This window comes from Nuphar pumila, chromosome 2 (assembly GCF_984573655.1).
Source record: "Nuphar pumila chromosome 2, dmNupPumi1.hap1.1, whole genome shotgun sequence".
Taxonomy (NCBI): domain Eukaryota; kingdom Viridiplantae; phylum Streptophyta; class Magnoliopsida; order Nymphaeales; family Nymphaeaceae; genus Nuphar; species Nuphar pumila.
The window spans coordinates 12,380,242-12,403,645 of record NC_143250.1 but is presented as its reverse complement, the minus strand read 5'-3'; the positions used below and the strand labels follow the sequence as shown (position 1 = coordinate 12,403,645).

At 39.5% G+C, this 23,404-nt stretch overlaps 1 protein-coding gene across 1 annotated transcript in view; it reads left to right on the top strand.

Annotated features, from left to right (window-relative positions):
* Positions 1-2,501: 2,501 nt before the first annotated feature.
* The window catches only part of LOC149844788 (uncharacterized), a 31,003-nt gene continuing 10,100 nt past the window's right edge, over positions 2,502-23,404 (top strand). Inside the window, exons 1-3 of the mRNA XM_089995276.1 lie at positions 2,502-2,654; positions 10,890-11,065; positions 11,153-11,287. Of these exons, the coding sequence (XP_089851402.1) occupies positions 10,922-11,065; positions 11,153-11,287 (279 nt within the window). The 5' untranslated portion in view covers positions 2,502-2,654; positions 10,890-10,921. The remainder of the gene's footprint in view (positions 2,655-10,889; positions 11,066-11,152; positions 11,288-23,404) is intronic.

Here is a 23,404-nt window from a genome sequence, read left to right as displayed (position 1 = left end):
TATGTTTTTAACTGCATCACTTGAACCACATAAGATGGTTTGACACATTACTACATTGTTCTAGTTGTTTATACGGACTGGAGTCTCGTAAGGGTCCCCGCAAGGGAGGATGCGGGTTTTTACTTTATTTTTGCATATGATGTTGCAAACTTAAAAAAAATAACTTTAATAAAAATATAATAAGATGAGCGTAATATACATTCTGGGATATCTCATCTGGAGTATGAGAATCTTAGAGATCCAGTCTTGGGGAGACTGTGAGGATACAAAAACTTTGTGTGCTGTAATTTGGTCCCCTGAACCCGATATTGAGGTTTTTTTTTCCTGGCCACGGTTTTAGGGAGAGTCCGCCACTTTACTCGGAAGTGATGTGTTTGACACAGTTGTTGTTTATGGTACCAAAGAAGTGGCGCATGTGAGCGTGGGGTATCCCTTGTGTCCACGACATTAGATGTGAAGGTCTAATGTTCCGAAGGTGATTCGGTCGAGGGCTAAGTTGGAACCCAGTAATAAAATATAAATTGTGTGCTAAACTACCTTGGAAACCTACTTGACCTCGGGGATTGTACCCGTTTGGTGTATCCGCGGGCAACGGTAATTAAAAAGAGGAACTTAAAGCTACATGCATTTAATAGGGCATGCATATGGAAAGATGAAACTTAAATGAAAGATAACAGAAGAAATCATGCATTGCACATGATCATGCATTTTCCTGTTATGCATTAGATCATGCATGTTTGAATCATTCTCTATATCATGACATGATTTAGTGGTAGCATATGATTTACTTCTTGAAATCATGCTGCAAGATTTGATTATTTAGTTCTTGATATATGGTACTGCTTTACTGTTCTTGACTGATGAGCATATGTAATTGTTGGTAGGTATGGATATTTGAATGCTGCAAATTTTATATATGCACTCACTCAAATCATTGCATGAAATCTCATCCATGTTCTTTGTCTCACCTGGTTTCTTTAGAAGTAGTTGTGCTCAGAATTTCGGTTATGACACCCTACTTTGTTGTTTTTTCACAGGATATGGTGAACAGTGAGGTTGGACTAGCTACTGGGGATGTATGAGAGTCATACTTGAGCTTGTCAGCTTCAGCAGGGGACAAAGTGGCTCCATTTCTGCTTCTTTTAGTTCTTTTTAATTTCTACAGTTGTTACTTCACTTTTGAGTTGTGTATGTGACTCTTATTGGATCATTAATAAAAGAGTTTTAGTTGGTTGATTATGGATGACAAATGTAAGTTCGTTTGTGATGTTTGGGCTATCCAATGGAAATTGGAACTGTGAGGATCCTGGATCTCTAGGAAGGTTTTCGCATTGGAAAAAAAATCTGCATTTTCAAAGGGTATAATTTGGGGTCGTTACAAAGGGTCCCCACGTTCGGCGAAGCCCCGAATGAGTGTGTTCCAGGCGAAGGTGTCGAGGTTGCGGATGCGGTGGAAGACAGTCAGGGCGTAGTCCGGCGAGGAGGGAGGGGGAGAGCGAGCAGGTGGTGATGAGCAGGCCGGTGGGGACGATGATGTCGGCGAGGCCGGAGGTGACGATCTGAGCATGGGCTTGCTTGTTGTGGGACAACGACGAGCATCAGTGGAGGAGGGAGAGGGAGGGGTGGGTTGCCAGTGCGGGAGGCATTGCCAACGGAGGAGGGTGGCGCAGGCGGGTAGGAGAGAGAGTGTGTATGGTGATGGGTAGCGGTGGGCATTTGGGAATGGACCATGGGGTGACCTACCCGCCTAACCCGTGTAAACGGGTTGCGGGTTCGTGTAAATGGGTTGACCCACCCGCCTAACCCGTTTATTAAACGGGTCAAACGGGTTGGCATACCCCTAACACGAACCCGACCCGTTTAATAAACGGGTTAGGCGGGTCGACCCGTTTACGACACGAACCCGTTTAAGCCAAATCCAAACCTGGCTAAGAAGCGGGTCAGCGGGTCGTGTCAGACTTTGCCACCCCTAGTAAGGTTGGTGAGCCTTTAGAGTTTTACACTATCAGGACAGCAACGTAACTATGGCAGGCAGAGCCAGCGCGACTAGGTCTCTGATCCTGGGGTAGTTTCCCCGAGTAAAAATCAAAAGAAAAAAAAGGTAAGGTTGGTGAGTAAGAGAATGGTTTGGGTCGGGTTAGTTTTGAACATGTTGGGCCCGTGATTTGTATTGATTTGGGAATTTAGAAACTGGGCCTGCCTAGGAGAATAGAATGGGCTACTCGGGTTGGTCAATGGATACAGGCGATGGTCAGGATAAGGGTCCAGCTGGGGTTAGGGATAGGGGTGGTCATCAGGCTGGGCTGACCGGGCTGTTGACCGGGCCAGCCTGGTCAACGGCTGGTTCGGGCCAGCCCGTTGGAAAAACCCTGGTCCACGGCCCGCCCATTAGCCCATGGGCCTAATCGGACCGGGCGCCAGGTTCGGGCCGAGCCAGGGCCAATTATATGGTGCCCACCTCTAGTTAGGGATAAGTTGGATCGGTTCATTGGACTGGGTTCAATCACTAGTGGACTGGTCTGGACTTCTGGTAAAGACGACGCACGGCCGCAGTCCCCCCTTCAGCCCTCCTTCCTTCTACGTCTTCCTCCGGCCATCGGTGGCCTCTTCCGGCATCCTCCGAGCAGAGACAACGTTCTCCGTCAGCCGTTCAGGTCTCTCTCTCTCTCTGTGTGTGTGTGTGTGTGTGCCTCTGGCCGGAAAATGGCCTCATGCTGGCAATCTCTCCATCTTCTCTATGCCTTTTACTGGGAAAGGGGCAAGCCTTTTCGGTTGGCTGTCTCTGGGTATTTTGTTGCCTTGAGTGAAGCAATCAGAATGGCGCCCTTGCTAAGCATTGAGGATCAGAAATGGCTGATTTTGCATACCAACTGTTTGATGAAATGACAGCTCTTCAACAGTTTGTGTTGCTTGGCCTAGAGTTTTGAGTTGGAACGTGCTCACCAACTGTTCAAGAGCTTGTTTGGACTGTTTATACAAGATATGAAGTCTTATGCTTGAGCTGTGTATTTTTTGTTGGGATCATTGTTGTGTTCGTTCTTGGGTATTTTGAAGATTGGTTGGTTGTGGAGATTATTTTGGTGTGGGAACATAATTAAGAAGGCGATGTGCGGATTCTACTCTTGTTTATTACTTATAAATATAATGTTGCTTTTATGATCAGCTGATTCACATCTATGACATTTTTTGGGTGGTTTTTTTTTCGGCGTTTGAACATGGGTTTTGTTTATTTTCACATGTTGTAGTTGTAATTAACCAAGTTCCATATTTATTTTATTGTAATAGTAGGTTGCTACATATATTCTTGTTTGTAATTGATTCCTTTTCTCATGCCACATGTTCCTTTTTCATTTTTCCAGTTTCGTAGTTTTAACCTCTGAATTTATAATTTTTGCTATATGTATCTTTGATGTTGGGTTGTTATTTAGAATCTTGATTTAGATTGTGTTAATGTCTTCTAGTATTCCGAATAAATTGGTTTGTTCATTGGAATCTTGATCGTTGTTTATTATGGTAATTTACGTTTTGAGCAAATGCGTGCTGGTGAACTTATGGCAGTTCTTTTGTTAAACTTTCATTGTATGACTACTTTCGTGAGATACAATTCTGCCATTTCAAAATGCTTTCCAATTTAGGGCATGTGTTTGCATAACTTTGCTCACATTCCCAACAACAAATTCAGGAGAAATCCATCATTTTCACATGCATATTACAGAAACCATCACTTCTCATTAGCAAATCAAAACTGCCAATCATTGTGTGTGTGTGTGTGGAGAGAGAGAGAGAGAGAGAGAGAGAGAGAGAGAGAGAGAGAGAGAGAGAGAGAGAGAGAGAGAGAGAGAGAGATGCATGCACTGATTAACATATCTATGTATATTTTGCTACTACTTTCAATTACTTAACTTTGTAACATTGGATCCAAAATTCCTAGGTGTGTGTGTGTGTGTGTGAGAGAGAGAGAGAGAGAGAGAGAGAGAGAGAGAGATGCATATGCATTGATTCACATATCTATGTATATTGTGCTACTACATTCAATTACTTAACTTTATAACATCTAAGACTTAACTTTGTAACATTGGATCCAAAATTCCTAGGTGCTATGTGCTTGATCTCTAAAATTCAACTGGTTTTTGACCTTAACTAGGCCAACAGTGAAGTAGGGACTGATGTCTATCAAGCAATCACATTATGGAAACACAAGAAGCTCGCCAAATCCATAAGGATATGGCTAGACATCATGCCAAAATGTGACCAAGTTCATGAACTCTAGGGCTATGCCACATGACCAAGTTCATGTGTAGTTTTTCAGCAATAAATTGAATTATTGAGCTGTTCTTGCGACATGTCTGTAGGAGCTCATAGTAGTAGCAGCTAGCAAAATGGAAGGCATCGTGACCAAACTAGTGGAAAAACTAGATCTCAAGAACTCAATTATGTGTTGTGTGACGATTCTTAATGTATCTCATAGTTCATTCAGTTTCCAATCTAGCAAATGATTAGAAATGACTAGCTTTGCATAGAGTTCCATTCCACTCATCCCAAAAGTCCGCTCTGTTGTCATACCCCTACCTGGGATCTCATTTTTGAAAACTGATTGCTTAGTGAATGACATGATAAACTAACTGCTGACAAATCTTGTTCTTCTCTAGAATCATGGTGAGACCTTTTAGCATTGAGTTTTTTTTTTCTCTATTTTTTTGGATTTTTTAAATAATTCTAAATCAGTGCAGATGTGCAATACATGGCCAATTGATTCTCTGATATGCATTTCATTGTGTTGTTTTAACTTGCTGCAATTTTGGTATTGAAGTCAATATTCTAATTAAAGGAGGTGACATTTTCTGTGTGTAATAAGACATCTATTTTAACAACCATTTGGATACATGCTCAACAGTTCGGTAGCAGTGCATATGTTCAGGTGAGAGTAGGGATAGGCTATATAGGTTTTGGTTGTGTTCTGTGAGGTTCACAGGGAATGGGGATTCAATATGGGTGTAGATGGAAGTTGGTATATTTGGCTGGGCAGGCCTCTATTTTGCTAAAAGGGTAAGGGGCAGAATTGAGGATGGAGGTCTGCTTCACCTGTGGGCTTCACTCGCTGTTCAAGGGACATTCAAACTTGCAAGAAATGACTTAAGTGATGGGGCAGTGGTTTGGTCACACCTCTGCCTGCATCACAACTTCAAGTTCTGCAAGGGATCAGATCAGTCCTCATCTTCGGCATTTGCTGCAGAGGACCTAAATTTTGGTGTTCAATCACCTTTAAATCAAATAATGGACATGCAAGGAGCAAAACGGATGGCCCTCTGCTTCTGCTACTTGCTCTTCGGTATCCATACTTCATGAGTTTACTATGTCTAGAGTCACATCAGCATTGGGGATGTGACTCCAGACCTATGTCACATGGGTGCGGGTGCGGGGGTGCGGCACTTTCAAAAAACTTGGGTGCGGGGGTGTGGCAAAAATATGAAAAATTATATATATAAAGTCCAAAAGTTGGACATAAATGACCATGGGTGCATTGACTGCACCCAGGATCAGGTTGACCGCATCGGGTGCGGGTGCGGGTGCAGCACCTAGTTGGCGAGTCCCTGTGACATAACTCCAAACATACTACAATACACTGTTGTTTAACAGGCAAAATCATAGTTTCAACCTATGTCACACGGACTCGGCTCCAAGGTCGCCGCACCCGCGTCGACACGCACCGACACGGGTGCGGCTCGGACTCGGTCAACCCGACCCTGGGTGTGGTCAACGCACCCAGGGTCATTTTGGTCCATTTTTTGGATTTTTTTTTTGATTTTTTTTTATAAATTTTCTGGGCTACAGCTGTAAGGAAAAAAACCCATCACAACTAAAAAACCTGTACACTTTCAAGCTATGTCACAGGGACTCGGCAAAACAGGTGCCGCACCCGCGTCGACGCGACGTGACGCGGGATCGCGTGCGGGTGCGACACCGGGTGCGGTCAACACGACCCTGGGTGTGGTCAACGCACCCAGGGTCATTTTTGTCCAAATTTTTGGGCGAAATTCCCCCCCCCCCCGATGAAAAGGAGGAGGATTAGGGCAAAAAATTTTTTTTGCCCTAATCTCTCCTCTCTCTCCCCCTGAGCTCGAGCTCTCCCATCGCCACCCCAGCTCCGCCGCCCCCAGCGTCGCCGCCCCCAGCGCCGCCGCCCCCAGCTCTGCCGCCCCCAGCTCCGCCTCCCAGACTCCTCCTCTCGGCTCCTCCTCTCGGCTGGCAGGTATGTCTCTCGTCTTCTTGGGTCGGCTGGGGAGGGGCCGAGCACCCCCCCCCCCCCCCCCCTCTCTCTCGGTCTCTTGTTGGGTCGGCAGGGGAGGGGCTGAGCCTCCCCTGCTCCCTCATTTTTCGGCACAGGAGGGGCCGAGCCCCTCCCCCATCTACCTCTTTTTTTTGGGTCGACAGGGGAGGGGCCGAGCCCCTCCCCCATCAGTTTTTTTTTTTTTTGGTCGACAGGGGAGGGGCCGAGCCCCTCCCCCATCTGTTTTTTTTTTTTTGGGTAGACAGGGGAGGGGCCGAGCCCCTCCCCCATCTTTTTTTTTGGGTCGACAGGGGAGGGGCCGAGCCCCTCCCCCATCAGTTTTTTTTTTGGGTCGACAGGGGAGGGGCCGAGCCCCTCCCCCATCAGTTTTTTTTTTTTTTGGGTCGACAGGGGAGGGTCCGAGCCCCTCCCCCATCTTTTTTTTTTTTTGGGTCGACAGGGGAGGGGCCGAGCCCCTCCCCCATCTTTTTTTTTTTGGGTCGACAGGGGAGGGGCCGAGCCCCTCCCCCATCTTTTTTTTTTTTGGGGTCGACAGGGGAGGGGCCGAGCCCCTCCCCCATCAGTTTTTTTTTTTGGTCGACAGGGAGGGGCCGAGCCCCTCCCCCATCTGTTTTTTTTTTGGGTCGACAGGGGAGGGGCCGAGCCCCTCCCCCATCTGTTTTTTTTTTTTTTTGGGTCGACAGGGGAGGGGACGAGCCCCCCTCGCTCTCGCTCTCTTGTTGGGTTGGCAGGGGAGGGGCTGAGCCCCCCCTTCTCCCTGTATTTTCGAATTGATTTGAAAATTGTAATGTATTTTTTTTTGTGTTTTCAGGATAAAAATGACGGATAAAGGGAAAGGACTTGCGTCATCCTCATCCCAACATGTGAGTTCTGCTGCTAGTTTTGCTGATAGTTGCAGTGTGATTGATGATGTGGGGCCACTATGGGTACATGTAGATAAACTTGCAAAAACTGGAGAAGGAGGTGGTGGAAATAAAAGATTTCGATGCAAGCTCTGCGAAAAAGATTTTGTTGGGTCTTACACAAGAGTGAAGGCTCATTTGTTGAAGATACCAGGACATGACATTTCAGCTTGCAGAAAAGTTGATGAGGCAATGCGAAGGCAATACAAGAAAATACAAGAAGAATATGAGAAGAGAAAGGCAATGGCCGATTCTTCTGCACTCAGTGTGCCATTTGCAAGCCACCAAGAAGATGCTGAAAAAAAAGAAAAGTCAATCTAGGAGGTAGAGGAACGATACAAGCAGCATTCAATACATATGGAAGAGAAGAATTGGATAGAAAAGTTGGGAGGTACTTTTATTCTGGTTCACTCCCATTTAATGCGGCTAGAAATCCTTATTGGAAGGATTTAGTAACATCCTTGGCAAATTGTAATTTGAGTGGTTATGTGCCTCCAAGTTCAGAAAAAATACGAACCACACTTCTTGCAGAAGAGAGGGCAAACGTGGAGAGGTTGTTAGAAATTAAAAAATATTCATGGGAGCAAAATGGAGTTTCCATTGTGTCTGATGGATGGACAGATATTCAAAGGCGTCCATTAATCAATTTCATTGCTTGTTCGCTTAGTGGCCCAATATTCTTGAAAGCAGTTGATGCATCTGGGGAATATAAAAATGCAGAGTATTTGAAGGGATTGTTTATAGAAGTGATAAAAGAAGTGGGTGATCAGAAAGTGGTACAAATCATTACAGACAACGCTCCGGTTTGTAAAAGTGCAGCGTTGAGTTTGGAGAGTGAGTACCCTCATATTTTTTGGACTCCCTGTGTAGCACACAGCTTAAATCTAGCCCTAAAGAGCATATGCAACCCCAAAGAAGAAGAAAATTCACAAGCATATGCTCTATGTTCATGGATTGAAGATTTAGAAAGAAATGTCAAAACCATTAGGAATTTTGTTGTTAACCACCATCGTGCTAATGCTATATTTAATAGGCATTCTGATTTGAAATTGTTGAAGGTCGCTGAAACACGTTTTGCGTCCATCATTGTGATAATGAAGAGGATTAAAAGAGTGAAGAATGCTTTGATTAACATGGTGACTGATGAAAATTGGGCATTCTATCGTGTTGATGATGATATGAAGGCTCAAGAAATTAAGAAATTCATTCTTGATGATGAGTTTTGGGACAGAGTGGTATACTTACTTCAATTTACGCAACCTATTTGGGAAATGTTAAGAGAAGTTGATAAGGATGAGCCCATGCTTCACAGAGTTTATGAAATGTGTGATAATATGATTGAAAAAATACAAGCTATAGTTTTCATGCATGAAGAAAAAAACCCTGCATTGGATGATTCAGATTTTTTTAATCATATTCATTCAATTTTAGTCAGAAGATGGGATAAGAGCAACACTCCTTTGCATTGCATGGCACATTCTCTTAATCCAAAATATTATGCAAATAAGTGGCGGGCTGGTGGTATTGGTCGTGTCCCTCCAAATTTAGACCCAGAGCTATCAAGACATAGAAATATGTGTATGACAAGACTTTTTCCAGAAGCACATCTTCTACATCAAGTCACACAAGAGTTTGGAAAATTTTCATCTTCGAGATTATATGCACCGGCATTATTCGCGAGAGAAGAAAATAATATAGATCCTATCACATGGTGGTCAACATTTGGATCGGAAACACCTCTTCTGCAACGTCTTGCATTAAGATTGCTATCGCAGCCTGCTAGTTCATCTTGTTGTGAAAGAAATTGGAGCACATATTCTCAAATCCACAACATGAAGAGAAATAAACTCACCAGCAAGCGTGCAGAGGATTTAGTATATGTTCATTCAAATCTTCGATTACTTTCGCCAAGCAATGATGAATACAGGTACTAATTTGCTCTCTTAGTTATTTGATTATTTCTTAGTTTTCATTTAAATATACTTGTATTGTATTTATCATTTTCAAATTGGGTTTATAATGCAGACAAGGAACATCCAAATTTTGGGATGTAAACCCAGAAGAGTGTGACTTCGAGGGAGAACATGAATTCAACGTAACAAACATGGATTTAGCTGAGCCCAGTATTCCTTCTAATGATGCATTTGATGATGAAGAAGAAAATTATTAGCATCCATTACTTCATCAGGATATACTTTGGTATGTAATTTAGTTCTTTTATGCATACTTATTTGATTGATATTTAGGTCGATTTATGTAATTGCTTTACTTATTTGATTGATAATTTGATATTTAGGTTGATATACTGCATGCATGATGAATCATATTATGAGTTTATGACAATGTTTACTGTTAAATGTTAAATTGTTAAAACTTCAAAATTATATATATATATATAATTTTTTTTTTTACATTTTTGCCCCTGCCGCACCCCCGCACCCGGGTTTTTTGGAAGTGCCGAATCCCCGCACCCGCACCCGCACCCGCTCCCGCACCCGCACCCATGTGACATAGCTTTCAAGTTTTAAGTACAAAATGGGCACAACTCAAGTTTTTGTGGTTTTTTCCTGTATGAAGAAAGTGAATTATTACAGTGTATGAAGAAAGTGCCCAAAAGTGAATTATTCCTGTATGAAGAAAGTGTACAGAATGCCTTCACAACTCATCACCTGTCCCCTAATGGGCACAACTTTGACCGAGTCTTATATATATATATATTTATTTTTATTTTTATTTTTTTATATATATATATATATATATATATATATATATATATATATATATATATATATATATATATATATATATATATATATATATATATATATATATATATATATAGCCGAGTCCCCGTGTCCAAAATTTTTGAAATTGCGCCGCACTCGTGTCGCACCCGCACCCGCATCCGCACCCATGTGACATAGGTTTCAACACAGTTCCCTATTTTGTTCATTCATCCATTTGTTAATTTTATATGCAAATTGAAGTATCAATATGGGTACACACTCCTTGATTTTGGATTCTTAAGGATTAAAGAACTAGGTTATGCTTTTGGGTTCATTGAACACATAGCAGGTTCATTTTTTTACCCTTTTTATTCATTCATTTGTTTGATTTTGTTGCAGTTGTGATTGAAGTGTTGGTATGAGCAGATGATCCCTTGTTTTTGGTTCTTAAGTATTGGTTCATATATTATTATAGTCCATTTGGGTTGAAATCTTATTGACTTGTGGTTAAAGTATTAACCCGGGGTTAGTGTTATTAGACTGAATGGGGTGATTTTGATAACAGTTTAGGACTTGTCTGTGTTCTATGCATGTTTATGGACATTCCTTTTGAAGATGGAGAGTTTTTTGTTGTGTTGATGTGCTGTCTCTGTGAGCCTTGGAGAAGATTTCACATGAACATCCAACAGCCTGTTACTAAAAATTACTTGTTATGTGAAAACCAAGTTTATTGTCATCCAAACAACGCTTTCAGATAACTAGGTTTAAAAACAAGTTCGCTGTTGTCATCCAAACACAAAAACCAGGATTTCAAGGGTGATTTACAACCTAGGTTTTAAACAATGTTTTAAAAAACCCAGCTTTTTCAGTAAACCTGGTGTTCTCAGCCTGTCATCCAAACAATGCACTAGCTTTCAAGTGTTTTTGGTTGATCCAGTGAGTTTCACTGATAATGGTAGTTTTTTTCTGCAGAGTTGTAGCCCCCCACTTGGAAGAGTTCCACAATGGGTCATATGCAATGTGGCAGGAATCTCCTCGCCCGCCTCACCAAGTTCTCAGATTTGCACGATTTGGGTCACAGGATCCTCCCATCTTTCTTTGTCGGCCACGGCATCAGATACAGAAAGTTGGAGGTCATTCTCACAACGGTGTGTTTTCTCTCTCTCTCTCTCTCTATGGTGGATACATTTTGCCGGATTGTTGCAGTTTCTTTAATGTTTGTTTTGTGAGTTTAGACAATTGATAAGCTTGGGAAATCCGGGGAGACAGTGAAGGTTGCACCCGGGTTCTTCCGCAACCATTTGATGCCCAAGTTACTTGCTGTCCCCAACATCGAAAAATATGCTTATCTGATCAGGGAACAACGCAAGGTATTGCTTCTCCTTCTCCTTTTCTATCACCTTTTGTTGTTCTCATGGTTAATAATGTGTTTAAGAACAGGTTATCCATTTTGCTTAATTCACTTTCACTTTGATTGTGTGTTCATTGCAATCCTTCTACATAAAATCTTAGTTGTCAAAGCGGTGATTGTTGGGGGTAGGGCCCTGTTTTCCTGCCTAGGCACTGCCTAAGCCCTTTTTTCTTGCCTTTTTCTTCTTCTACTTTCTTTTTCTTTTTCTTCTTCCTCTTGCCACAACCCCTTTCTTTTTTCTTCTTCTTCTTTTTTCTATTTTTCCTTATTCTTTTCCTTTTTTTTCTCTTTTTCTTCTTCCTCCTCTCACCCCTCCACCTTCTTCTTTTCTTCTCCCTCTTCTTGTTCTTGTTCTTTTTCTTTGTCTTCCTTTTTCCCCTTTTACTTTCTTTTTCCTTTTTCTTTTTTTTCCTTGTTTTTTTTTCTCCTTTTCCTCTTTCTCCTCCTCTTGATCTTCCATCTTGCTCTTTTTCTTTTTTCCTTCCATTTTTTTCTTTCTTTTTCTTTCTTTTTTCCTTTTGTTTTATTTTTGTTCTTTGCATGTTTGGCTATGTTTTTCACACACACACATTATATAGGGGTAACATTTGGTAATGATGCCATTATGTACTAACGCCTCCGGATCTCCATGGTGTGGGTTTGTTTTGATCCAAATTCGACATCATGGATAGATTCAGCATGTACAAAATAGTGGGAACCGGCTTTTGGATCATGTTTTATCAATGAAAAAACAAGATGTTACAACCCAGGAAATTATTGCACATTGTAGGCTGTTGGTTTTTGAAGCCTTATAAAAACCTACCTACTTTACATAAGCGGACAATCTAAGAGCCAATTCCCACTATGAAAAACATGTAGATCATATATGTAAGGTTATTTCATTAAAAAAATGGAAAAATAGAGAGGCATTTGTACCTCTAATATATATATATATATATATATATATATATGTATATATATATAGTTGAAGTTTACTACAATCGTTTGCATGTACAAAAGACTTAGCAAACTTTTTTTTTTGTTGTCCAAATGACCTCATGGATGTGATCTACATGTTTTTAGTGGGCATCGGCTTTTGAATTGTCGAAATCTGGCCTGTGAAGAGGATTTCCCAGCGATGCAAAAATCAATGGTTGTAAATGCACCCATTTTTTTTACTCAAAGAAGCATGTTTTTTCTTTGAAAAACATGAACCAATGGTCTTTGCTCACTAAATTAATCTACGTGGTTAAATTGAGCCAAAACAACTTGTATCATGAGATTCCAACTAGATTGTACCTACAATTGATTGTATAAAATATACGCCATATATATAAGCCTTTCTAACATTTTTTTACTTGTTAATAATGTGTTTTCACATGTAAATTTAAATGAAAAAACAACTTAATACATTAAAGATGGGAAACCTGCTTTTAAGGGGTGTTTGTTACACCACCACCAAAGAGAAACCACTTTCCCTTGAAAGGAATGCCCAAGAGGGAAAGTGCTTCCTCATGGGGGAAGGTGTGAACCTATTTTCATTAGAAAAATGCTTGAACCTATTTTCATTGGAAAAATGCTTTTTCACATTTAGTATACCGGCCCTAATGTAATGAAACATAAGTGCACAAGCACAAAACAATCCACTAAGGGACTCTTAAAATGTAATATATATAATAATAATATTATAATAATATTATAATATTATATTATATATTTTTTCTATTTTATTTTTATGTATTTTATATTATCTAGTTCATATAGAACTAGATACTATAGTTTGGTTAAGTTCCAACGAGAACTTAACCAAACATCTAGTCATTGGAACTAGTCCAACGGTTAGCAACAACTAGAAGGGAGAGCTCCTTATGAGCTCTCCCTCTTGCTCTTGTATAAATAGGGGTGCAACCCTTCTTGTAAAATCACTTCTTCAAATGCTTTTTAAGCATTTATCTACTTCAATAAAGTTGCATTATTTATTGTGGTTTTCCGCTTTTACCCTTTTATGGGTCTTGCTTAAAGTGTCTTTTAGACACTTCCTTTTGAGTGATCCGAGTGCATTCGTGGAAGATCACTATTTCATTACATGGTATCAGAGTCGCGGGATTATTAGATATTGGAGAAAGGTTGCCTCGGTTTTTGTGCCCCTTGTGCAAAAGGTGTGTCATCACCTTGATCTTGCAAAGTGTTTCGTCACTTAGAGAGAAGTGTTTTATCACTTCATTATTGACTTCAAATCGCATCATTTGAAGGGCTTCAACATCTTTGTATTGTATCTCTTTCCCTTCCCACTTCTTTTTTTTTTGTTCTTTTCTTTTTCTTTCTCTTTTTCTCCTCTTGTTAACGATGGATGACAATGATAAAGTCACCATCATCCCCATGAAATTAAGTGACACAAATTATGTAACGTGGGCTTCAATCATGAAGCACCACATATGGGGTAAAGGCTTATGGGGGATTGTGGATGGTTCTGATTCGGAACCTAAACTATCATTTACCAAGAAAGAGGGAGATACGAAGGTCCCATTATCAAAAGAAGAGAAAATAAAGGCTTTAGCTTCCTATGAAAAAAAGTGGAAAGAGTGGAGAATGGGACATGCGAAAATAATGTCATGGTTTATCAATAGTGTTGACATTAAAAAGTGCTCTAGTCTTGCCAAATTTGATCATGCCGATAAGGCATGTGAATACCTTGAAAATATGTATTCCTTTAAAGATATTCCACATGTGTGCAATCTTCAAGAGACGGTTCAGATGATGACCCAAGGAGACAAATCAATTCGAGAATATTACAATGGGTTATCTGAACTTTGGGAAGAACTATCTCTTCTTGAGCCAAAATGGCACTGTACCGAAGATATTGAGCTTTGCTAAAAACTACTCGATGCTGAACATTTCTACAAGTTTATAACTGGGTTAAGGTCGGAATTTGAGTCCACCAAATTGACCCTCCTTCACCGAGGAAAAGTTCCTTCTATTGTGGAAACTATTGAAGAATTAACAACAACAACAACAACAACAACTACGCCTTCATCCCAAAACAATTGGGGTCAGCGATATGAACCAAAAAAGAAATTCATTTTGGGTCTTCCACATGAATCATTTTCCTCCAATCATTTCTATCCAACGCCATGTCCTCGGTGAGGTTCAAAGCATTCATATCCTTTCCTATCATCTCCATCCAAGTCTTCCTAGGCCTACCCCGACCTCTTTTAACTAATATATTTTCCCATTTCTCCAACCTTCTAACTGGAGCATCATTAGGCCTTCGCCGAATATGTCCAAACCACCGTAAACGATTCTCTCGCATCTTATTTTCAATGGGTGCAACACCTACCTTCTTACGTATCTCTTCGTTCCGAATCTTATCTTTTATTGTATTTCCACACATCCATCTAATGTCTCTTGGCAGCCCAACATTCCGTACCATATAGTAAAGCGGGTCTAATAGTCGTCCTATAAAACTTTCCCTTCAACCGCAATGGCATTCTACGATCGCACAGCACTCCAGTAACACTTTTCCATTTCATCCACCCAACCTTTATCCTATGATTTACATCTCCATCAATTTCTCCATACTTTTGAATGATGGATCCCAAATATTTGAAATAATCATTCACCGGTATATCTTGCTCGCCAAGCTTCACTACACTCCCATCCCTACTTCGTTGCTTACTAAACCGACATTCCATATATTCAGTCTTACTCTTACTCAACTTAAAACCTCTAGCTTCCAATGTCTGTCTCCATAATTCTAACTTAGCATTAACCCCAGCTCTAGACTCATCAATCAAAACAATATCATCAGCAAACAACATACACCACGGTACATTTTCTTGAATTGATCTCGTAAGCTCATCCATCACTATCGCAAATAGGAAAGGGCTTAAAGCAGATCCTTGATGTAACCCAACCGTTATCGGAAAATTGGTTGTCACCCCTCCACAAGTGCGGACATTGGTTACTACTCCTTCATACATATCTTTAATTATACTAATGTACTTGAGAGAAACACCTTTCTTCATCATTGTCCACCAGAGAACGTCCCTAGGTACTCTATCGTATGCCTTCTCTAAATCAATAAAAACCATATGCAAATCTTTGTTCCTCTCTCTATATCTTTCAATAAGTTGTCTAAGAAGATGTATAGCTTCCATAGTTGATCTTCCAGGCATAAAACCAAATTGATTCTCCGATATCATGACAACCTTCCTCAACCTAGACTCAATCACCCTCTCCCAAAGTTTCATAGTATGACTCATGAGTTTTATACCACGATAGTTTGTGCAATCTTGTATATCACCCTTATTCTTATATAAAGGCACCAAAGTACTCTTCCTCCACTCATTAGGCATCTTATTTGTTCGCCAAATCAAGTTAAAAAGATTTGTCAACCATTCTAAACCTTTCTCTCCCAAGCATTTCCAAGCCTCGATAGGTATACCATCTGGGCCAACTGCCCTTCTTGATTTCATTTTCTTCAAAGCCTCTGCAATTTCTTTCTTTTGAATCTTGCGCATGAAGTCACGATTTATCTCATGAAAAGGAATGGAGAAGTCTCCAAGATCTTGAGCATGACTATCATTAAATAGCTTATCAAAATAATCTTTCCATCTCTCCTTAATCTCCTCATCTTTGACTAAAACCCTTTGCGTTTCATCTTTGATACATCTAACCATACCCAAATCCTTCGATTTCCTATCTCTCATCTTTGCAAGCCTATAAATATCCTTCTCGCCTTCTTTGGTATCCAACTTGTCATAAACCTCCTTATATACCTTAGCCCTCGCGTTTCGAACAACTTTTTTAGCTTCCTTCTTTGCTATCATATACTTCTCCAAATTCTCATTATCACGACTCTTACTTAGATTTCTATAACACTCTCTTTTAACCTTAATAGCTAATTTGACATCCTCGTTCCACCATGATGTATCCTTACCTAGTGGTGCACCGCCTTTAGACTCACCCAATACCTCCTTAGCTACTTTTCTCATACCACCCGCTATCTTATTCCACATTGATTCTGAATCCTCCTCGAGACACCAATCAACTTCCTTAACTACCTGCTCTACAAACATTCCTTGTTTAGCTCCTTTCAGTGCCCACCACTTAATTCTAGGATCTATCCTATGTCTATCCCTTTTGCGGCATTGTCTAATTCTAAGATCTAAAATTAAGACTCTATGTTGTGTAGCTACACTTTCTCCTGGTATAACCTTACAATCGATGCAACAACCCCTATCTCTCTTTCTAAGTAGGAAAAAATCTATCTGACTCGTATTAACCCCACTTTTAAATGTTACTAGGTGAGACTCCCTCTTCCTAAACCAAGTGTTTGCTAAGATCATATCATAGGACAAACAAAAATCTAAAATCCTTTCTCCACTTTCATTTCTTTCTCCTATACCATATCCTCCATGGATATTCTCAAATCCCTCCCTACTAATGCCTACATGTCCATTAAGGTCACCGCCGATGAAAAGCTTTTCTCCATAAGATGTCTCTTGTACTACTCCATCTAAATCTTCCCAAAATTGATGCTTAATGGAATCATCTAAACCTACTTGAGGTGCATAAACACTAATAATATTAATAATATCCGTACCTAATACTAATTTAATAAGTAAAATTCTATCACCCTTCCTACGGACCTCAACTACATTATCTATAAACTGACGACTCATAACAATCCCTACTCCATTCCTATTCCTATTTATTCCTGTATACCAAATCTTATATCCCCAAGGTTCTATCACTTTAGCTTTCTCACCTACCCATTTGGTCTCTTGAAGACATAAAATATCAATCTTTCTCCTACACATAACATCTACTAACTCTACCAACTTACCAGTTAAAGACCCTATATTCCAAGTGGCTAACCTAATTTTATGGTCTTGGACTAACTTCTTTACCCCCACCCGTCCAACAAAGTGAGGGAACCCTTGCCTATTTGACACCACACCCGGGCGCCGGTGTGACGCGTCGCTTCTGGGCGACGACCTAGCAACCCTTGCACATTTATCACTGCCTCCGGGCCTAGAGAGTACAGCGCGTCGCTCAGTAGGGAACGCCCCAACGAAATTCTCATATTGGTTCATTTTCATAGGATATGACAAAGTTTTTATGCTGGCTGTCACAGGCCTACCGCAACCCTCCTCCTTTATCCGGGCTTGGGACCGGCAGTGTATAACTACACAGGCGGAGTTCTATTGAAGAATTAACAATGGAGAAAAATCATTTCCGAAAAAGTTCCTCTAAAGCTGATGATGATTTCGTCCTAGCAGTATTTAGGCCTGGGAATCATACTCGCGCTTATAAGCCACCCCATTTTGGGAGGCAGAATGGCGAGTTTGACAAAAGAAAAGTGATTTGTCATCACTGTCATGAACCGGCACTATAGGCCCCAATGTCTAAAGTTAAAAAGGAGAGATGAAAAGAAGGTTGCATCAGTTGAAGCCAAGCGTAAAGATCAAGATGCACCTGTTTTCATGACTCAATTAATGGAGATCCTTCAACCCCTTCTCCAAGGGGTATCCTCTTCCGCTGAAGCCTCAACTGGTGCAACAATCGCATCTGTATCCGATCTAAGTAACTTTCCTTGGCTCTTAGATTCTGGTGCCTCATTTCATATGACCAAAAATTACAAATGTTTATCCGAATGTCTTAAAAATAACTCAAATATTTCAAATATCTTTACAACAGATGGAATATCTCTAGATATAAAAGGAGTTGGATGTTTTGAAAAACCCAAAACTTTTTGTATTCCAAAAGTTAGATATATCCAAAAACTGAATTTGAACCTTTTATCTGTTTCTCAAATTTCTGATTATGGATGTAATATATCCTTCTCTTCTGATGGTTGTTGGATACAGGATCGCCAGTCAGGGAAGCTGATTGGTGAAGGCCATAGAGAAGGAGGGCTATATTACATGGACTTTTTGGAACTTCCAAACAATGTATTTTGTTTAAATGTTCAGAAATTGGAAAGAGACTTATGGCACAAAAGACTTGACCATCCTCATTGGTGAAGGCCATAAAGAAGGAGGGCTACCACCACCACCAAGTCTTCTTAGGCCTACCCCGACCTCTTTTAACTAATATATTTTCCCATTTCTTCATCCTTCTAACTGGAGCATCATTAGGCCTTCGCCGAATATGTCCAAACCACCGTAAACGATTCTCTCTCATCTTATTTTCAATGGATGCAACACCTACCTTCTTACGTATCTCCTCGTTTCAAATCTTATCTTTTATTGTATTTTCACACATCCATCTAAGCATACGCATCTCAGCTACACTCATTTTTTGAATATGATGTCTCTTGGCAGCCCAACATTCTGTACCATACAGTAAAGCGGGCTTAATTGTCGTCCTATAAAACTTTCCCTTCAACTGCAATGACATTCTACGATCGCACAACACTCCTGTTGCACTTTTCCATTTCATCCACCCAACCTTTATCCTATGATTTACATTTCCATCAATTTCTCCATACTTTTGAATGATAGATCTCAAATATTTGAAACAATCATCCACCGATATTTCTTGCTCACCAAGCTTCACTACACTCCCATCACTACTTCGTTGCTTAGTAAACCGACATTCCATATATTCTGTCTTACTCTTACTCAACTTAAAACCTCTTGCTTCCCATGTCTGTCTCCATAATTCTAACTTAGCATTAACCCCAACTCTAGACTCATCAATCAAAACAATATCATCAACAAACAACATACACCACGACACATTTTCTTGAATTGATCTCGTAAGCTCATCCATCACTATAGCAAATAAGAAAGGGCTTAATGCAGATCCTTGATGTAACCCAACCGTTATAGGAAAATTGGTTGTCACCCCTCCACAAGTGCGGACATTGGTTACTACTCTTTCGTACATATCTTTAATTTTACTAATGTACTTGAGAGAAACACCTTTCCAAGTTTGAATTTTTTTTGTAAATCTCAAAATTTTGCTTGTAAAGACTGCATTCTTGGAAAAATGAAAAGATTATCGTTTTTTAGTAGAACCTTTGTTTCTACAAAACCTCTTGAGCTAATACATTGGGATGTTTGGGGACCCGCACCAGTTATTTCTAAAGGCGGTTATGCATATTATGTTATCTTTGTTGATGATTTTTCTAGACATACCTGGATTTATTTTCTTAAACATAAATCCAAAGTTTTTGCTCACTTTCAAATCTTTCATAAAATGGTCACGAACAAATTTCAAAATATTATTTTCATCTTTCGCACCGATTCAGGGGGGAGAATTTATGTCTGGAGAATTTAAAAACTATCTTAATTCATATGACATTATTCATCAACGATCTTGTCCAAACACTCCTCAACAAAATGGACTTGTGGAACGCAAACATCGCCACATTATGAAAACTACTCGAACTTTGTTAATAGCAAGTCAAGTGCCAAAAGGGTTTTGGGTTGAAGCAATATTCTTATCTCATCAATAGAATACCATCTTCTTCTTTAGAAAATATATCTCCAATTCAAAAACTCTATGATTTAGCTTCAAATTACTCCAAATTAAGAGTGTTTGGTTGCAAATGTTTTGTATTTACAAACAAGAACGATAAATTCTTCCCTCGGGCAATCTCATGTGCCTTTTTAAGATATGCTAAAAATAAAAAAGGGTACAAATGCTATGATCTTCAAAATGGTAAATTGTATGTGTCAAGAAATGTGACTTTTCTTGAAAAAGAAAATTTCTTTGAAAGTGAAAAATCCAAAGATATTACTGAATATTCTTTTTTAATTGATTTAACTTCAAAATCCAACGAAGAGGATTTTGAATATAACTTTGACAATGATCAAAGTTCTACTATCTCTGAAAATGATAGTGAAGACCAAACCAGTAGGGATGTCGGTTTACAGTGTTCAAGACGAAAAATTGGAGAGCAACGCCCTCCATGCGCGTTAGAAAGATTTTCTGAAGCTTCTCCTTGTAGGACTTCTAGAATTTCTAGACCTCCCAAAAAATTCGTCTCTTATGAATCTTTTTCACCCTCGTATAGGGCAGCCCTTGCATTAATTCAATCCTATGTTGAACCTTCCTCATACTTTGAAGCCAAAAATCATGTAGAATGGATTGAAGCTATGAAAACTAAACTAGATGCATTAGAGAAGGCACTTGGTTCATTCAAGACTTGCCACTTGGAAAGAAACCTATAAGTTGTAGATGGGTCTACAAAGTTAAAACCAAAAGTGATGGGACCCTAGAAAGATATAAGGCCCGACTCATGGCCAAAGGCTATGCTCAAGAGTATGGCATTGACTATGAAGAAACATTTGCTCCTGTGGCCCGAATGACCATTGTTCGAACTTTAATTGCTTTAGCTTCTATAAAAAAATGACCTATATTTCAAATGGACGTCAAAAATGTCTTTTTAAATGGGAGTCTTATTGAAGAAGTATACATGAAAGCTCTACCTGGTATTAGTCTTCTTAAGTATAAAATTCTTTGTCTTGAGAAGACCCTTTATGACCTTAAGCAGACACCAAAAGCCTAGTATGACAGATTTAGTCATGTTATGACTGATATTGGATTTCGTTTGACACTGCCTTGTTTATTAAGCAATCTGATGCATGTATCATCATTCTTCTTATTTATGTGGATGATATGATCATCACTGGAGGTGACAAACATGGAATAGCCAATATCAAAATTCTTCTTAAAACTCATTTTGAAATGTCTAACCTAGGACTTTTACGATATTTCTTAGGAATAGAAGTTGCTTATTCCCCTCGTGGGTACTTAATATCTCAATCTAAATTCGCTTTTGATATTGTTTGCAGGTCTGACATTACCGATGATAAGAAAGTTGATACTTCAGAAGTAGTAAATGTTAAAATGAAAATTGGTGATGGAGAACGGCTAGAGGATCTCACTCCGTTTAGACAACTTGTTGGATCACTTTCTTACCTTTCTATCACTCGACCAGACATTGCACATGTTGTTCACACAGCTAGCCAGTTTCAGCATGCTCCCACCTCCGTTCACATGAGAGCAATTTTACGCATTATTAGATATTTAAAGAGTTCTCTCTCACGCGGACTCTTCTTGTCCATTTCGTCGTCTTTAGATTTAATTGCTTATACTGATGCTGACTGAGGTGATGATCCTAATAATAGGCACTCAACCACTGGTTTCTGTGTGGTTTTAGGTGAATCTCTAATATCGTGGAGGTGCAAGAAGCAACAGAAGGTTTCCCTTTCCTCCACTGAAGCTGAATATAGAGTCATGACAACCACCACAATGGAAGTTTGAATCAGGTGATTGCTCGTTGATATGAGAGCTGAAGCAACACAGGCCTCACGAATGTGTTGTGACAACAAGAGTGCAATCTACATCGCAAGCAACCGGACTTTCCATGAGCGCACCAAACACATTGAGATGGATTGTCACTACGTCAGAGAGAAATATTTGCATGGCACCATTGATCTGCCATATGTTACATCAGAATATCAATTAGCAGATTTCTTCACCAAACCTCTCGCAGCTCCCAGATTTCACTTCCTTTTAGACAAACTTTCGCTCATTGTACCGTAAGTTTGAGGGAGAGTGTTAAAATGTAACATATATATAATAATAATATAATATTATTATTATATTATATATATTTTTTCTATTGTATTTTAATTTTAATTTTTATGTATTTTATATTATCTAGTTCATATAGAACTAGATAATATAGTTTGGTTAAGTTCCAACCAGAACTTAACCAAACATCTAGTCGTTGGAACTAGTCCAACGACTAGAAGGGAGAACTCCTTATGAGCTCTCCCTCTTGCTCTTGTATAAATAGGGGTGCAGCCCCTCTTGTAAAATCACTTTGTTTACTTCAATAAAGTTGCATTATTTATTTGTGGTTTTTCGCTTTTACCCTTTGATGGGTCTTGCTTAAAGTGTCTTTTAGACATTTCCTTTTGAGTGATCCGAGTGCATTAGTGGAAGATCACCATTTCATGATAGGGACTATATAAGAGCCAAGAGGCAATGCACAAGAAGACAAGCACAACATTTCTCGTAAGGCTTACAAAGAGCCAAATACAATATGATAAGCACAAAAGTGCTAATAAGGCTAAGCCAAATACAAGAAGACAAACACATAAAGACAATAGCCTTTATACATAAGAAGATAAGCACAAAAGTGCTAATAAGGCTAAGCCAAACACAAGAAGACAAACATAAAAAACAATAGCTTGAGAAAAAGCAATAATATAAAGAGGGTCCAATCCCCTCTATTTATATACAAAAGGGAGACCAAGGGGGGCTCCTATAGAGTTGTTGGAAGCCTCCCAACGGTCATATTTGTAACCGTTGGGTGTTAAAATTTTATATATATATATATATATATATATATATATATATATATATAAAAAATGTATTTGCCTAGTAGGGGCATTTTAGTCTTTTTACATGTACTTATAGTTGTTTGTTAGAAACAACTTTTTATTTCTTTTTATTTTTTCTTACTTTTTTTCTTTCTTTATTTCTTTTCTTTTGAGCTTTGGGGCCCCACCTCTTGGAGTCGTTGTGAGCTCCCCAACGACTCTAAGAGTGGGGAGCTCCCAAGGGTCCCTCTCTCTCCCTTTTGTATATAAATAGGGGTGTTCCCCCTTTACATGTATTCATTCAAATTTCTCATATTTTCAATAATATTTACTTTTGTTAGCCTTTTGACATTGTCCCTTTGTGGATTTGTGTGTGCACTTAAAGTGCTTCTTTATTCTCTTTGTATTTGTCTATTATTGGACTTGTTAGTGTTCTACACTTTGTTATTTGTAATTCCACTTCATTACATTTGGGTGGTTCCCAAGGGCTCTATGAGTTGCCCAAAAAGGCCTTGGTCAAACCAAAAGACAAAAAAAATTAAAAAGACAATTATAATATAGTCCCTAGTAGACTATTCTATTTACAAATCCAATAAAAAGACTAAAATACCCTTATAGGTTATGACTAATTACAAAGGTATACACACACACACACACACACACACACACACACACACACACACATATATATATTTTAATTATTTATTTTAACACCCAGTACATATATCTCATGTAGATTTTTGTTTCAC